The sequence below is a fragment of the Heterodontus francisci genome, chromosome 13 (assembly GCF_036365525.1).
Source record: "Heterodontus francisci isolate sHetFra1 chromosome 13, sHetFra1.hap1, whole genome shotgun sequence".
Classification (NCBI taxonomy): Eukaryota; Metazoa; Chordata; class Chondrichthyes; order Heterodontiformes; family Heterodontidae; genus Heterodontus; species Heterodontus francisci.
The window spans coordinates 115,083,842-115,102,485 of NC_090383.1; the positions used below are offsets into that span (position 1 = coordinate 115,083,842).

Below are 18,644 nucleotides of genomic sequence, written 5' to 3' on the forward strand. Positions count from 1 at the left end.
CCAACTATTATATCCCTATTGTTTTTGCACTCAGAAATTCACCTACATATTTGTTCTTCTATCTCCCTCTCACTATTTGGGGGTCTATTGTACACTCCTAGCAGTGTGGCTGCCCCTTTTTTATTTCTGAGCTCAACCCATATGGCCTCATTTGTTGATTCATTTAGCATATCATCCCTTCTCAAAGCTGTTATTGATTCTTTAACCAATAATGCTACACCCCCTCCTTTTTTATCCCCCTCTCTATCCTGCCTGAAAACTCTATATCCAGGGATGTCGAGCTGCCATTCTTGCCCCTCTTTAAGCCAGGTTTCTAGTTATAGCAATGATATTGTGTTGCCACGTGTCTATCTGTGCCCTCAGCTCATCGGCTTTATTTACATTACTCCTTGCATTTAAATAAATACCCTTTAACACTGCCAAATTCCTGTGCTGCACACTATTTAACCTTTGCTTCTTCTGTCTTTCAGAGTCACTTGCTAATTTTCTGCCTCCCATTCCCTGTTCTGAATTTGTCCCATTTGCAACTGCGCTCAGGTTCCCATCTCCCTGCCAATCTAGCTTAAACCATCGCCAACAGCACTAGCAAACCTTCCTGCAAGGATATTCATCCCAGTCCTGTTCAGGTGTAGACCATCCAGCTTGTACAGGTCCCACCTTCCCCAGAACTGATCCCAGTGCCCCAGAAATCTGAAGCTCTCCCTCCAGTACCATCTCTCCAGCCACGCATTCATCTATTCTTCTATTTTTATACTCACTAGCATGTGGTCTTGGGAGTAATCCGGAGATTACTACCTTTGAGGTCCTGCTTGCTAATCTCTTTCCTAACTCCCTAAACTCAGCCTGCAGGACCTTATCCCTTTTTCTACCTATATCGTTGGTACCAATGTGGACCACAACCTCTGACTGTGCACCCTCACCCTCCAGAATGTTCTGTTGTTGCTCAGCGATATCCATGACCCTTGCACCAGGGAGGCAACATACCACCCTGGAATGACGTCTGTGACCACAGAACCGCCTGTCTGTTCCCCCAACTATAGAATCCCCTACCGCTATTGCTCTCCTGTCTTTTCTCTTCCCTCCCTGCACAGTTGAGCCACCCATAGTGCTCTTGTCATGACTCTCGCTGCACTCTCCAGAGGAACTCTCTCTGCCATCGGTACTCAGAACTAAATACCGGTCAGAAAGTGGGATGCCCTCCGGGGACTCCTGCACTACCTGCTTTGCCCTTCTGGTCTGTCTGGCAACCACCCAGTCCCCTTCTGCCTGCACTCTCTTAAGCTGCGGGGTGATCACCTCCTGAAACCTGCTATCCATGCACTTCACATCCTCACGAATGCACCTCAGTGACACCAGCTGCTCGAGTTCCAAAATTCAGCACCTGTGTTTTTGCATTTGGTGACACTTTCTGCACATGTAGTTTCCAGGACATGGGCAGGGTCCTGGAGTCCCCACACGGCACAGGATGTGCATTCGACAAGTTTGAGCAGCTCTGCCATGCCGCGAATTATTTATTTACTGCACTAAAATTGGAAGTTAAATAAACACAACAAATGGTTATAAATAAAATTAACGAACGGGGTAACCATCTACCGACTACTGGTATTTCAGCATCTACTTAGTAGATAGACTTAAATGTTAGAGAAAAAATAAAAATCAGCAGAAAATCAGAAAGTAAGAAAATAGCCACCAGATACTCATCAACTAGCTCCCTCTGCCTCGCTGCTCTCTCCCCTCTCGTGCTGTTTGTAGCTCTGAAGTCTCACTCAGCCAATTACCTACCTGCTTCCCTGTGATGTCCATTTACCAAAATTAATCTACCTTACCACTATTAATATACCATAACAATACTAAAATCTTACCAATAGTAGTAACAACCTCAGTAATAATCCTTACTGCTTTAAATTAAAACAGAACATTAGACTCACCACTAGCTTTTCCCTTCTGCTTGTGTGCCTTAATTAATTATAAGGTTGCTCCATAAACTTGAATTAAAAATTTTTTTCTAACTTCAACATTCTCAGACTGTCGACTGCATCTGAGAAAGAGGCACAGACGGTCGACTGCGCCTGGGGAAGAGGCACAGACGGTCGACTGCGCCTGGGGAAGAGGCACAGACGGTCGACTGCGCCTGGGGAAGAGGCACAGACGGTCGACTGCGCCTGGGGAAGAGGCACAGACGGTCGACTGCGCCTGGGGAAGAGGCACAGACGGTCGACTGCGCCTGGGGAAGAGGCACAGACTGTCGACTGCGTCTAGGCAAGAGGCACAGACTGTCGACTGCGTCTAGGCAAGAGGCACAGACTGTCGACTGCGTCTAGGCAAGAGACACAGACTGTCGACTGCGTCTAGGCAAGAGACACAGACTGTCGACTGCGTCTAGGCAAGAGACACAGACTGTCGACTGCGTCTAGGCAAGAGACACAGACTGTCGACTGCGTCTAGGCAAGAGACACAGACTGTCGACTGCGTCTAGGCAAGAGACACAGACTGTCGACTGCGTCTAGGCAAGAGACACAGACTGTCGACTGCGTCTAGGCAAGAGACACAGACTGTCGACTGCGTCTAGGCAAGAGACACAGACTGTCGACTGCGTCTAGGCAAGAGACACAGACTGTCGACTGCGTCTAGGGAAGAGACACAGACTGTCGACTGCGTCTAGGGAAGAGACACAGACTGTCGACTGCGTCTAGGGAAGAGACACAGACTGTCGACTGCGTCTAGGGAAGAGACACAGACTGTCGACTGCGTCTAGGGAAGAGACACAGACTGTCGACTGCGTCTAGGGAAGAGACACAGACTGTCGACTGCGTCTAGGGAAGAGACACAGACTGTCGACTGCGTCTAGGCAAGAGACACAGACTGTCGACTGCGTCTAGGCAAGAGACACAGACTGTCGACTGCGTCTAGGCAAGAGACACAGACTGTCGACTGCGTCTAGGGAAGAGACACAGACTGTCGACTGCGTCTAGGGAAGAGACACAGACTGTCGACTGCGTCTAGGGAAGAGACACAGACTGTCGACTGCGTCTAGGCAAGAGACACAGACTGTCGACTGCGTCTAGGCAAGAGACACAGACTGTCGACTGCGTCTAGGCAAGAGACACAGACTGTCGACTGCGTCTAGGCAAGAGACACAGACTGTCGACTGCGTCTAGGCAAGAGACACAGACTGTCGACTGCGTCTAGGCAAGAGACACAGACTGTCGACTGCGTCTAGGCAAGAGACACAGACTGTCGACTGCGTCTAGGCAAGAGACACAGACTGTCGACTGCGTCTAGGCAAGAGACACAGACTGTCGACTGCGTCTAGGCAAGAGACACAGACTGTCGACTGCGTCTAGGCAAGAGACACAGACTGTCGACTGCGTCTAGGGAAGAGACACAGACTGCCGACTGCGTCTAGGGAAGAGACACAGACTGCCGACTGCGTCTAGGGAAGAGACACAGACTGCCGACTGCGTCTAGGGAAGAGACACAGACTGCCGACTGCGTCTAGGGAAGAGACACAGACTGCCGACTGCGTCTAGGGAAGAGACACAGACTGCCGACTGCGTCTAGGGAAGAGACACAGACTGCCGACTGCGTCTAGGGAAGAGACACAGACTGCCGACTGCGTCTAGGGAAGAGACACAGACTGCCGACTGCGTCTAGGGAAGAGACACAGACTGCCGACTGCGTCTAGGGAAGAGACACAGACTGTCGACTGCGTCTAGGCAAGAGACATAGATTGAAGGCATCGATTGTGGAAGTCATGGAAGAAATCATGGAATGTTCCCTTACGCAGACATTGGAGAAAGTTTGTCCCTAAACCTGCAGCTTTTTGCTGTGATCTGGGGTGAACAATAATAATAACTTTCAAAAGAAAATTAGATAAATACGTGAAGTGGAAAAATGTACAGGGCTGTCGGGAAAAGCAGAGTGATGGGATTAATTGGATAGCTCCACCAAAGAGCAAAATAATCTCCTCCTGTTCTGAATCATTTGATGATTCTAAACTAAGCGTGTGTTGACGTTAACTAAGATCAAAGAGCAGATCAGTGGTGATGCTTCACGTGGTGGAATAGCCTGCTAAACACACTGTGAAATCTCACACATAAAGACCAGGTGGTAGAGAGAAGACTGAGCAGGAAAACAGACATGAGCAGATTCCACAGACAGCAGCACAAAAAGGTCAAATTCATTAACTAACCAAGAATGAGGGAAGCTACGTTTTAGTAATGGATGTTCTCAGCTCAGTGCCTCTTCCGCTGTGTAAGTCGTCAGGTCTCTCATTGTTTCTGTAATAACTGAACTGATTTCTGAGAGACTCTTTAAAAAAAAACTCCCGCAGTGTCCTGATGGCTCACAGGGTGAATGAACCGCACTGAGCTGTACAGCACAGAATAATCCCAAGACTGGTTCTCACCCGGGTTCACTGAACCAGGGCCACAGTGGGGGTGGGGGGGTGGGGAGGACAATATAATTAGGCACAGCAGCCACAGTCCCCCTCTGATACAGATTAGCCATGGTTTATTTGAAAGGTGGAACAGGTCCGAGGGACTGAATGGCCTATTCCTGAGTTCCAATGGTAGAAATGATGTACAAGCATCAGGGCAGGACAGGATTGGGGAGAGCTGTGGTGACGGTGATTCCTCCACCAGTCGAGTGACCTGCTGATTAGCATCCCGTCCCTCCCCCAGTACAGTGACCCAAAAGGACCCATATTGTTTGCCTTTGCTCCATGACCTTTTGGTCAGCTATGTGGCCTTGTCCAATCTACAACTTCTCCTTTGTTATCTCTTGCCCCACCCCCACCTCACTTGCTTATAACCTGCGACTTTTCTAATATTTGTCAGTTCTGAAGAAGGGTCACTGACCCGAAACGTTAACTCTGCTTCTCTTTTCACAGATGCTGCCAGACCTGCTGAGTATTTCCAGCATTTCTTGTTTTTATTTCAGATTTCCAGCATCCGCAGTATTTTGCTTTTACAAAAGGAACCACACGTGGCTTGAGTCAATACTTTGAGGAAAAAAGGAGCAAGAATGGAAAAACCTGAGGGGGAGAAACTAAGGACAGTGTAAATGAGTAACTGGAGATAATCTAATGGGACAAAGCTCTAGAGAGAAAGGGCACGCGCAATTAAATCAGCCATGTGCACTCAAATACTAAACCTGGGATTACAGCATGACAGGATATCTAGAGAGGTGCAAAAATGAACCCATTGTGGATCAAGGGAGGAGGTTCCCAGCATTTAGCCATTCAACTTCACAGCACTGACTACTAATTCCAATGATCGAGTTGAGTATTTAGCATAGAAAAGGGTAGGTTCATTCTCACACTCCTTCACCCAACCACCGCCCCCCTCCCCCACCCCGCCCTTGACTATCATGCGAAATGTACCCCCTCCCCCCCTTCCCTTTGTTACTTGAGCTAGCTAACCTGCCCTGTAAACCCATTAAACAGAGGGAGCTTCCTGGCAGGAAATAAGAGAAAAAGGGACTCAGCAACTGAATGGTTTCTCCAGTGAGTCGACAGCTCCCACCTTTACTTCAAAGGGCCTTCCATCCATCATTACTCAAAAATTGGCAGGGCATACCGTTTCAGTTCCGTAACGATGAGCCTACGATACCTCACACTGATGTACCTCCTCCTTTAAATGCTGCGGTGGGCCAGTCCTATCAGTTGACAGACACAACAACCTTGCTGTAACGAGGCACTTTATCTTGGTGCTGTTACAGGTCCAGTCAACTGCAGATGCATATTCTCTGTCTGACTGCCACACTCTGTTCTGTGGACAAGCCCCGAGTTCTGGCTGAAGTCACACAGCCCACACTCTGCACCCACGCGCTGGCCCGTCCTGGCCAACTTGCACGTGTGCTACAAATCAAGAGTCGCTTTACAGCCACCTCACACGGAGATTGTCTGCAGCGTCCACCGGTCAAAGCAGAAGAGTTCTCATCCTCACATTCAAATCCCTCCATGGCCTTGCCCCCTTCCTATCTCTGTAACCTCCTCCAGCCCCTCAACCCTCTGAGATCTCTGCGCTCCTCCAATTCTGGCCTTTTACACATCCTCGATTTAAATCGCTCCACCATTGGTGGCTGTGCCTTCAGCTACCTGGGCCCTAAGCTTTGGAATTCCCTCCCTAAACATAGGAGCAGAAGTAGGCCATTCAGCCCATCGAGCCTGCTCCACCTCTCCATTTCTCTCTCCTCCTTTAAGATGCTCCTTAAAACCTACCTCATCTGTTCTCATTATCTCCTTATGTGGTTCGGTGCCAGTTTTCATCTGATAATACTCTTATGAAGGACCTTTGGATTCTTTACTACGCTAAAGGGCCTACACAAATGCAACCCGCTGTCGTGATAAACTTGGGTCACATTCCCGAGACTCAGCCTACAGTATAACATTTGGTTATGTTGTCGGGAGAGGGGGCAGAAAGGTGGGAAGATGGTCTCAAATATTTGCTCTCTGCAGGTCTGTGTTCCAGTGGAGAAAAAAGTGTAACCAAGGAATCAGGCTCTGCAATTTGAATGTCAGCCATAGCTCAGTTGGGAGCACTCTTTCCTCTGGGTCAGAAGGTTGTGGTTCAAGTCCCACTCCAGTGCAGTACTGTGTAATGTTGAGGTCCTGTGTTTTGGATGAAATGTTAAACTGAAGCCCCATTTTCCCTCTCAGGTGAAGGTAAAAACTCCCTTGGCACTATTTGGAAGATTAGGGGAGTTTTCTGCTGTGTCTTGGGCAATATTTATGCGACAGTCAACATCACAAAAAGAGGGATTAGCTGGTCATTATCAGTTTGTTCTTTGTGGGATCTTGCTGTGTGCAAACTGGCTGTCGTGGTTCATTAATTGCAACAGCGACTACACTTCAAAAAATACTTTATTGGCTGTAAAGCATTTTGGGATGTCCTGAGGTTGTGAAAAGCGCTATATAAATGCACACCTTTCTTTCGAAAAGAGAGAAAAGTTGAAGAACAGTGTGCAGCAGAGGCACCAGTTTAAAGGCATCGTGCTGAAACACTGCACAACTTTAGGCACCTGGGGGCCAGGCAATGTGACAATGACTTGCTCCTGGGTCATAGCCATAGCGACATAAGGAGCCGAGGCACTGAATTGGCTAAGAGCATTTAACCAAAGGAGTAGGTTGTTCTTCCAACGGTAAACAGATGCAAAAGTGACTGCATTTGGGGTCCGCTCCCTAATGCTCAGCAGCATCTGCAGCCTCTGCACATCAACAGCACTGCCATACACTGAGTGGGTCTCCATCGGTAACCCAGAAACCAGACAAAACATAAGGGTCAGCAACTGGTGTTAATACCCCTGTGATAACGATGGGAATCAATGAAAATCGGCCAGCGTCCCTACTCCTGACATTATCCAATGAACCCTCCACTTGCCTTCCTCCCTCTGCCTCCAAGGAACTGTCCGCGCACAGTAGTCAGGTCAGGAAGGGATCAGGCTTGGCTTCGATGCCCCACATGGGGGTACAACCCACCAGCACTTATCACAAGGGCTGGATCACCAGGGCTGCCGAAGTCTTTGGCACTGTGGCGCGTCTAGGTGCTACGAGGTGAGGAGTTACTCCTGATTCCATTCTCTGCCCCATCCCCCTGGTCCCTGGAGAATTTGCTCAGCCACACTGATTGTTCCCGAGCCCTCCCACCTTGCTGCTGCTGCCACCAGCTCGTAACGCCCTGCAGCTTATTAGATGTTAATGAAATTAACAGTGAAGGTGCAGACATCACGAGCTCGCCAGGGTAAAGTTACACACAGATAACCAACAGCAACTTAACCCGACAGTAAATGCCAGACCTAAGCTTATCATTTTCAAACCAGTTTTCACTCCACACCTGGCCCTCAGGTTTTCCATCTCTCTCAGTTTCAGGTGTCCATCTGGGTTCCACAGGGAATAGAGTGCCTGAGAGACACACACAGCAACACTGGGATGTCGTTTCCTCATGTTTCTTTTGGCTTGTTGGAATGGGACTTTATTGTTTCATTTTAAACATCTTTCAAGTTAATTACTAATGGTATTATAAAGTATAACAAATTACTTATAGCACAGTAACAACGCATTTGGACTTACTGGTCCATGCTGGTGTTTATGATCCACATGAGCCTCCTCCTACCCTACTTCATCCAACCTTATTCATTTCTCCCTCATGTGTTTATCTAGCATTCCCTTAAATGCAACTATATAATTGGCTTCAACAATGCCATGTGGTAGCGAGTTCCACATTCTAACCACTCTCCAGGTAAAGACGTTTCTCCTGAATTCCCTGTTGGATTTATTAGTGTCTACGTGATATTTATGGATCCTAGTTCTGGTCTCGGCTGCAAATAGAAACATCTTCTTTATGTCTACCCTATCGAACCCTTTCATAATCTGAAAGACTTCTATCAGCTGTCCTTTAAAAGGGGCCACTTGGGGTGCTGACTTCAGTCAAGTGACACTGGGGCTACCCAAATGGTCCAATTAAAATAGGCCCTGGCCTAACCTGACGTGGCTGTTTGTGGCAGTAAATTGGTCCATGCTATTAGAATGGAATGGACTCACTGCAAATGGGCAGTCCGTTTTGCACTGCGCTTGATTGTCCTTTCCAATAAAAAAAAAATGGGATGGTGTGTAAAACAAGGCTGCTGATTTGCATTTGCTCTGACCTTGTTTCACTCTATTGGTGTACAATTAATCTCTTTAATGTCTTGATGTTTCTGTAGAAAGGTTTTGGTCTTTTCAATATGGATTTGAAAGTCTTGAGCCAAAAGAACAGGAAATGCCACAGGTGGGGGGTGGGGTGGGGAGGACGGGGGTGGGAACAGGGAGGGGTGCAGCAAAGAGGGAGGAGAGGAGAAATGACCTTACCTCGCAGCACAGTTTTCAGGTTAACCTTGGCTTGCTGGTGCAGATCCTCCACGCAGGCTGAGCGACTCGATGGGAGAAACACATTCTCCTGCTGGTGCCATGACGCTTTATAGTGGACTGTCCACTTGCTCTCTTCATCCAGGTTAGAGACGGCTAGAAAAGAGGGAACATCGTCTCAGTTTGATCAAGTTAGAATCACACAGAGCAAAAGAAGGCCAATCGGCCCATTGTGCCTGTCTTTGAAAGAACTGTGTGATTAGTGCCACTCCCCTACTCCTTCCTTATAGCCCCGTCAACCCAACCATCATCCCATTACAGCATCTAGAGACTTGTTTCAATTCCACAGCCATGGTCTCAACCATTCTTCCTGGAAACCTCGTTAAGCTGTTGATCTGTTCTAAACAATTTCTGCACCTATCACAATATAATATCGTATGAGTGCGACAAACAAATAGAGAGGGGCTAAGAGCAGACTAATTGTGATCACTTCCCTCGCAGGATGTCTGTCATGTACCATTCACATTAGAAATACATCAGACACACAACACGAGTATGGTGAACTGCTTTGGGTGGAGTTCAAGTCCATTCAGGGCGGCCTCAATGCAAAACAAAAGCACCTTTGTGAGCCCCCGGCACAATTTTGTTTTTTGCTATCATCAGTGGCACGAAAGTGACAGCTAGAAGGAACTGGGAAATTATTGCAACCACTCCCATAAATTTCATGATCTTAGAAAGGAAAAGGCAAAGGGGGTGAGTGAGAGAGAGAGAGAAAGCACACATGGGCTCAGTTTGAGTGCTATTTCTCTCCCCTTCCCCGAGGGACCTCAACTTAGAATGGTCTGGATTTGTGAGTCTCCTCTGCCACACTGTAAACCGTAACCGATTGTTAACACGGTCACTGAAGCAGGGCAACAGTTTTACAATCCTACCGCCAATCCCCACGCCAGGGCTAGCGAGGGTTGGCACTGGCAATGGGATCTGACACTAGCTTCCCTATGGCTGTATAATTCTGCCTCTGAGAGGTAAACGAGCATGGCGTCAGACATCTCTCCCAACTTTTTTCCCTCCTTCCTCCTTGTACAGAAGCTTCTGGCTTGGCAGTGAGATCAATAGCTCACCACATGGTTGGGGGGGGTGGGGGGTGGCGGGGAAGACAGGAACTAGGGTTTTCCAAACCTGCCCCATTGTCCTGTGGTCTCTATTGCTGACAACTCCGTTTTATTGTAAAGACGTTAACCTACTGCTAGGAAATGGCACCTGTGCCATAATTTGTAGACTGCAAGAATAGGAAAGAGGAGACATACACTGCAATAAAAATATGGTGACTGTTGTTGCAAAACTGGCAGTAAATACATAAGTCCTGGAATAAAGTTGCACCTGTCTGCCATTGGTACGGTTGCCAACATGGAGGCATATTAACATGTCCTCCTGCCCTTTCTGCAGCATCTCCAATATTTATACAACCAATACAAAAGAAAATGAAAAAAAAACTTTTCTTCTAAAAATTTTTATAAAACATTGTTTTGGCCTCAGCTGAAATACTGTGTTCAATTCTGGGCACTACACTTTAGGAAGGAGGTGAAGGCTTTACAGAGGGTGCAGAAAAGATTTGTAAAAATGGTTCCAGGGATGAGGGACTTCAGCTAGGAGGATAGATTGGAGAAGTTGGGACTGTTTTCCTACAAGAACAGAAGGTTGAGAGGAGATTTAATGGAGGTGTTCAAAATCATGAGGGGGTCTAGACAGAGTAGATAGAAAGAAACTGCTCCCATTGGCACAAGGGTCGAGAACAAGAAGACACCGATTCAAGGTGACTGGCAAAAAAAAAAGGCGACATGAGGAAAATATTGTTTACACAGCGAATGGTTCGGATCTGGAATGCACTACCTGAGTGTGGTGGAGGCAGGTTCAATCATGGCTTTCAAAAGTGTAAGCACCTGACTCGAAAAATTTGCTGGGCTATGGGGAAAGGGCAGTGAGTGGGACTAGCTAAATTGCTACTGCAGAGCCAGCACAGACTCAATGAGCCAAATGGCCTTCTGTGCTGTAAGTGTTCTATGATTTTTCTTCCAGATGGTGCAGTGATCCAGGGGATGAATCTTTAATTTCTGTAGACTCCTGGATAATCCTGGAGTGTCTCCAAGTCCTAACCATTGGTTGAGCAGGTTGTTAATCTTACCTGCCGTGCCAAAATGAACAGGTTGGACATGGGCACTCCAATCATATTAAAAGTACCTAATGTTGAAAGAGAGAGTGTCTGATGTTAAAGCCCAAGAGAGAGCTCATAAACTGGGCAATAAGCAAGCAGCACCTGAACACACACAGCCCGCCTCTAGTTGACACAAGCCCTGCATTGCTGTAATAATGATCGCTGCAATCGTTGCCCTTCCTTTTGTTCTGGCGTCAGCCCATTATTTGTGTCAGGTATTTTTTTCCCTCAAGTGTTGCTGCCCGGATGACCATCTCATCTCACTCTCCTCACAGAAAGATCAGCACATATTTCTCCCACAACAGCTTTGTGACCCTCTCCCAGCTGAGCAAATCAATTCTGCACAGCAAACACCCAGCTGTATTGATACAGTACATTCCTGTAGCCTATGAGCATTGATACTGCTCATCCCGGCTCCCCTATCCCAGCGGCAGAGTCAGAGAGCCCAGTGTAAACTGGGTCTACATCGCCTGCTGGCCTCCAGAAATAGATCCAACAACACAAGTGGCCGGATTCTGGCCCCAAACTAAACCCAAACGTAGTGTCCGCTGTGGCTCATGTTTGCCTCTAAGTCAAAGGCTGTGGGTTTGAGTCCCACTCCAGAATCTTGAGCACATAATCCAGACTGAAACTCCCAATGCAGTACAGAGGGAGTGCTGCACTGTCAGACGTGTCATCTTTCAGATGAGACGCTAAACTCCATCTGTCCTCTTGGGATGATGTAAAAGATCTCTCAGCATTATTTTGAAGAAAAGCAGGGGAGTTCTCCCCAGTGTCCTGTCAAACATTTATCTCTCAATCAACACAAGAACAGACTATCTGATCATCTCATTGCTGTTTGTGGGAGCTTCCTGTGCACAAATTGACTGTAGCGTCTCCTACATTACAGGAGCACCTACACTTCAAATGTACGTCATTAGTTATAAAGTGCTTTGGGACTTCGTGAGGTCGTGAATGGCGCTACATAAACGCAAGTTCTTTCTTTCTAAATGTAGCTCCTGCTTCTCAGAACAACCAGTGTACAGCAGTTCCCGTCCACACTAGGCATTCCAGAAATAAGTTCCAATGAAGGGTCTACAGCCGAAACATCATGACCTGGCTTTTCTCTTTACAGGTGACGACCAACCTCCCATACATTTCCAGCATTTGTTGCTGTTTATAATTTCCTTATCCAGCCGCCTCAATCAGCTTCCAGTGAAGCAGTATTTTAAAAAAACACATATTACTCATTCTCTGCATCATATGTAATATGATACCATCATAAAACACAATCATTCTCCTGTAACGCTCTGAAAGACAAAAACTGACATCGTGCCAAATGATGAGATATTAAGATACCTTGGAGATGGTTTTAAGGAGTGTCTTAGAGGAGGAGATGGGTCACAGAAATACAGGAAAGCACTAACAACTTGTTTAAATATTGCTTGGGGAGGTGGGGGGGGGCGTCGGCATGGGAGGGGGGGTGGTTCGAAGCTATGTTGTTTTATAAAGGAAGGAGCATCACAGCCTGTAATGTAGCACTGTTCAGCTGCTGATGTGTTGAAGTTTACGAGCTTCTCTAATGCCACAGGTGAGAATTGCTGTCGTCCCAGATCAAGAGGAGGCGACCTGCCTTTAGGAATCATATCCAGCAAGCAGTCAGTACGTCCAGAATACGAAGAGGAGGAAAATGACACACACTTCAGATATATCGATATGGGCTGAGCTGCATAGCTGGAATACCCTCCAGGACTTATTGAGCCTTGGTAGATTAGCTGTGAGAGATTACAGCCCACAACACCCCCCCCAGAATGCGTCACAACAGCTGGGCTTGCAAGACATTTGAGGGTGGGGAACATTGTTGAGAGTTCAGGAAAATAATTACAAGAGACCCATTTTGCAGAGCCATCATTGACTTACCCCTTAAACGTGTTAGCTGATATGTGGAAAGCATCCCAGTTTAGAAAGCATGGTGCATACAGTGTGCTTAGAGTATATACTGCACTGTATAAACCAGGGCTGTTTTACAGTCCTTACTATACATACTGCCCTGTATAAACTATGCGGACACAGTCCTTAAAGTATCTGCACTATGTAAATCATGCTGAGATACAGTGCTGTTCAGTAGTCAGTGTACTGATGAATAAGACTGGAATGCATGGATACAACACTAAATAGTTAAGCAAAAGGAAGGTACCACAAAGATCTCTCACAGCAGCTTGCATCCCTGGTGGAGTCATCAATCTCATCAGTGAACAGCAGCCTTCAGCACGACCAGCACTTATATGCGGTGAACACAAAATAATAAATTGCTTGAATTTAAAATGGTTGAAAGGTTTTAAATGTCACAGTGGGACAACGCAAAGGAACTGAGTACCATTAGATTCCATGATGTCTCTGCCGGATCCACTAACTGGGCAGGCATTGCTGACAATATCCTCCCAAACTAGGCAGATTGGACATTCTAAACCGACTGTGTCCTGCACTAGTTAAAGCTTTTTATCTGGATGAACAAAATGCAGCACTGCTTCAGGGAAAACATTTGAAAACTGACAACTGCTTTTCAAGTACATTCCCTGAAAGGGGCAGCACCGGCAACAGCAAGCGCACTTCTTGGAGTCTGTTATCCGAACGTGCACAGAAGCTCGCGCTCAGAAGCATGCAACAGATGTCAGCTCCTTTCTCCTCACTGTAAAGCTCTCTGAGACACTCTGGGGGAAGATGGGGAAAAATTATGATCTGGAATGCAGTGCCTGAAAAGCTGACGGGAGATGATTCAATAATAACTTTCAACCAGAATTGGATAAATACTTGAAATGGAAAATATTTGCAGGGCTATGGGGAAAGATATGGGCAGGGAGGAAGTGGGAATCTTTGCATAGCTCTTTCGAATAGCTGGGAGATATGATGGGCCGAATGGCCTGTTTCTGAGTCATAACCGCTGGGTATTTCTATGCATAGCAGTTCCCATGTGCAGGAAGATGTCTCAGAGTCATGCAGCACAGGAGGAGGCCATTCAGCCCATCCAGTCGGTGTTGGTGTTTACTCTTCACGCCAGCAAACAGTTCCAATGCTGTTTACTTGCCTGATCCCATATCCCTGCAACCCCATTTCCTTCCTCCACCTATACCGCCTAATCTTCAATATCAACATTGTCTCTGCCTCAACCAGTAACAATTGAGGTGACAGCCTGACAAGTCTGCGTGACTGAAGATTTTCCTGCCCTCTGATCTAATCATTTACATATAATTTTGCATCTATGACCTCTCATTCTTGACCCCTTCACACAAGTTGCTATTGCTGTAGAAACAAGAACGCAAGTAAATTCTAAAAACAATCTCTTACATAATATTCTTCCATCCCCATTGTATTGAAATCCAGACTGAACTTACCACTTCTTGCTCTAATACAACAAACATTCTTTTTACATCCATTTTCAGAGGAGTGACCAGTGTGAGCTGTTACCATGGCCACCCAGGGCACAATAGCACAGGGCCTTCCCCCTTGCACCTACTCTAGTTAAACCTCTGGTTATATCTCAAATAACCTACAATGCCAGAAGTAGCTATAGGCTGAAATTTTGACCATCACCAAATCTGGCCCAGCAAGGGCAGCAGTTATTGCTCATTCCTCACTGCTCTATAGAATGCAGCCAACAATGGTTAAATAGCTATAGGGCAAAAACATCATCTGCGATGGTTTCTTGGACCTGGTAACCCTGGAAATCTTCACTCCTCCATCCCCTTGCCCTATAGTTTCCAGGCTTTTCTATATATAGAAAGAAACCTTTACAACCTCAGTAGTGCTCTGTGGTCCTTCTCCTAAGTTTAGTGGTGCAATAATTAAGGAAATTTCAACAGTGGCCCTAAGCAACCATAGAAATTCCTACATTACCAACCTCTTCAGACTGTCACACAACACTGGCACCAAGCAAACTTTGGAACGAGAGAAACAGTTAGCCACACTCACCTTTTTTCTTGAAGAGCTTAATGAAGGATTCCAACTTTCTGTTTATAAATACCACCATTTCTTTTTACAGTAATTTTTGCCTTTCAAAGTCTCTGCAGTGTCATAGCAAAGCAGTGATCTTGCCAGAAACGTGCTGTCATTTCACAAAGCCTTCCGCAGACCCACACTCAGGGGAAGAAAGAGAGGTCCCTTTCCTTTGCCAAAACGGTTTCTTGCAGTCGTTAACTTGATATGTGATGTATTCTTTTTGCAGGGAGGGAGGGGAGGAAGTAAAGAGAGGCTTGCTTTCTTTTAAGAAAAAAGGCTTGTAACCCAATAAGCTTAAATTTAGAAGCAGTCTCTCCCTGTCTCTCAGCTGAAGTAATCCCAGCATCGAAATATTATCTCTTCCATTTAGCCCCCCCCAAAAAGTCACAGGGTGCAGCACACTGGGACGCATGTATTTCTCACTTAGGTGTCCTAACACAGGCTCAATTTAGAAACATCAACCCCGCAGACAGAAGAAAAAATTAAGGAATGAGTTGCAATCTTCTCTTTTAAGTCCACCTGCCCTTTAGTCCCTTGCATCTCAAGCCTAAGACAAACATATGAAAGGCCAGAGTGGGTCCCCTCCCAACCACACTCACTCACGCTCCTCCCCTTTCCTGCCCTCCTTATGTTGCTAGGCGATAGACTTGGAAAGACATTCCCCCCAACCACCCCCCCAACCTTGTGCGAACCCACACGTGAAGTGAACCGAAAGCCAACCTAATTCATTCCCCTCAGCGAGGGGGTCATTGTTTGGCTGGCCTCTCCACGCTCTCCCCTCCACACCCCTCCCCCTCCCCCCTCCTCACAGCAGTCAATAGCTGGATCTTTACAAAAGAACCTCTGTGGAACTGCTAATGCAGCCTGCACTCTTTTTTTCCCACCACAGATTATCAGCTCCAACCCCCTTGTGTTCCCTTCAATTGATTCTCACTTCCTTAAAGATCCTATTGCAGTGGTTGTAATTATGGCTGAGGGGATGCCTTGGTTGAAACCGAAAGCTGTGAGAAAGTCCATTTATGTGGAGTATCTGTGTGTTTGCTTTGCTAGCTTTTGTATGTAACTTTTTACTTTTTTTAAAAGCAAGGCCCAAGTTTTTCTTAAATCAACCATTTACAAAGCTGCACTTCCTTTCCCCAGGTCTGTATCTAGAGTCAGTTGGAAGCTAATCTGAAATGTTCCAAATTAAAATTGATGTACATATATAAAAAAAACACTGCAAGTCGGAAATTAAAGCAGAAAAAGCTGCAAATGCACAGCAGGTCCAGCAGTAAGTCGAAAGGGAAAGGGCCAGGTTAGTGATGTGGATGCAGACACTGTAAGGACTGCAAATACTAACCTGCCTTTTCCTTTTTGTGATGCTGTCGGGCTTGCTGTGTATTTCCAGCTCTGTCCTCCCTTTCTTTTGAGTTAAAGCAGAAAGGTTTTCTCCTTCTAATGGCTTTTCCTAATCAATAGACCCTAATGGTCAGTGTCAGCAGTCATTCCTACAGCCCCCATCCTTACTGCATCTGCTGACACACACATTCCCTCCCAGGTATCCATTATCCTATATATAAACAATCTGAACCTCTTAATTAGATTCTAGCCGGTAGCTCATTCTGTTCCACCTACCCTACTCTTCATATTAGAAATATTAACTTTGCACATTGAGAAGGTTAATTAGTTGTACTTCATTAAGTGGCTAAAATTATGATTTCAGATCAGTGTGAACCATAATTTAGTGCTGAACAAGCCTCTGCGGGATTTCCCACCACATCAGCCTGATGAATTGAGCATAATTGACCAAACTGCATTCTCAGAATGCAAGGACTCATAATATGGTGTTTCAAACTCCTTCCCCTCATTAATCACAATAATTCAGCAATGATTAATGAATGAGATTTATTAAGGATAAGCTGTGCAGTGAAAATCCAGGGGAAAACACCCAATCCCCAGCCACCTGTCAGATCCGGGCCTGCGGGAATAGTATTACACTTGCAAAGTGTACTCCAGATTAGGATCTTAATGCTGCATCAGGCTGAAGATTAACATCGCTTATTCACTATCCAGAACCATGTACAGAGATACAGTATAGTATACAGTCAGTGCGAGATGTAGATAACCAAGGACAACCGCCTGGGAGCTCTTGCAAATGCACAGCACCGCACTGAATTGAGATTTCTTTTTTGGTATATACGGTGTCAGCTTTGGCTCAGTGGGTAGCTCTCTCACCTCTGGATCAGAAGGTTGTGAGTTCAAGTCTCACACCAGGGTCCACAGTCTAGGCTGACACTCCAGTGCAATACTAAGGGAGTGCTGCACAGTCAGAGGTGCCACCTTCCAGATGAGGCGTTAAACTGAGGCCCCACCTGTCCTTGTAGGTGGACGTAAAAGATCCCACGCTACTACATCAAAGATGAGTATAGGAGTTCTCCCCAGTGTCCTGGCCAATATTTAACCTTCAGTCAAAATCCCTAAATTTATCTGGTTGGTTTTGGTGGGAGCTTGCTGTGCACAAATTGGTTGCTGTATTTCCTACACTACCACAGTGACTTCACTTCAAAAGTACTTAGAGCTTTAGAACATCCTGAGGTCATGAAAGGTGATACTGTAGATAAATGCAAGTTCATTTTCACTGCTGGTTTTCTTCCTCTTCCTCCCCTTTTCACCTCAATCTGATGATGCTGATTCTTCGAAAGGTACAGGTGCTGTTCACCTGTGCAGCACCCCACCAAGAGGTCATCACTGGGCAATAATGGTGATGACAGCTAGGTCTAACGTCCAAACAGGGTTTGCTGGATTGCAATCAGGAGTAAGACCCTGGCGCATTCTCCCTTTCCAGAAACATTCAGAGCGACTGCAGCAACTCCACAATGACTCTGGTTCAGGTCAGCTAACTTAGCATAGACCAAGTCTGCTGGTCTCAAAAGGGGGCATTATAATTGGTCTCAGTACCTGGGGGTACTTTAGGTAGGGAGTAATTGGCCAGGTCTCTTGCTCCTGATTGCCATCAGGGACCCCTTACTAGAAGTGGTATATGTGGATGTCAGGTGGGGTCAGCAGATCAGAGTTGGAGGCAGTGTTCTTCTCTCTGTTCAACAAGTCTGCTGACACTAGCCATCACCGGAAAAAAGACTTGCATTTATATAGCACCTTTCACAACCTCAGGGCATACTAAAGGGTTTTACAGTCTATTAAGTACTTTTGAAGTGCAGTCACAGTTGTAAGTTAATAAACAATTTCACAGCATAACTGCCCTTTTCAAATTATTTTATTTTATTCCATTTTTTTTAAACCACGGGCCTGTCTTAAACTTGTTTTTCAGGTTTTCGCCTTTGGACAGAGCTGTTCATTATTCTGCCATGAACGCTCTCTCTGGACTAATGCTTTGCCTTTTCATACAACTATTAACACTCCCTTTGCCTTTGTTCCATGACATCTTTGTCATTTAATCGCTCCTGCTCTCTGCTCTATCACACACCTTCCCTTTTGTTTTTCCTCGCTTCTCCCCCGTTTCACTTGCTCAAACTCTGTTACATTTCTAACTTTTACCAGTTCTGATGAAAGGTCACAAACCTGAAATGTTAACTCTGTTTCTCCCTCCACAGATGCTGCCAGACCTCAGTATTT

At 46.2% G+C, this 18,644-nt stretch overlaps 1 protein-coding gene across 6 annotated transcripts in view; it reads right to left on the reverse strand.

Annotated features, from left to right (window-relative positions):
- nhsl1b (NHS-like 1b) overlaps positions 1 to 18,644 on the reverse strand; it is a 242,136-nt gene that overhangs the window by 42,355 nt on the left and 181,137 nt on the right. For 5 of the 6 annotated variants that reach the window (XM_068045511.1, XM_068045510.1, XM_068045514.1 and 2 more), the window contains exon 2: positions 8,849 to 9,001. In XM_068045511.1, the coding sequence (XP_067901612.1) occupies positions 8,849 to 9,001 (153 nt within the window). Of the gene's footprint in view, positions 1 to 8,848; positions 9,002 to 15,005; positions 15,311 to 18,644 lie in introns of those variants that run through there. The other variant, XM_068045513.1, reaches the window with a different exon arrangement.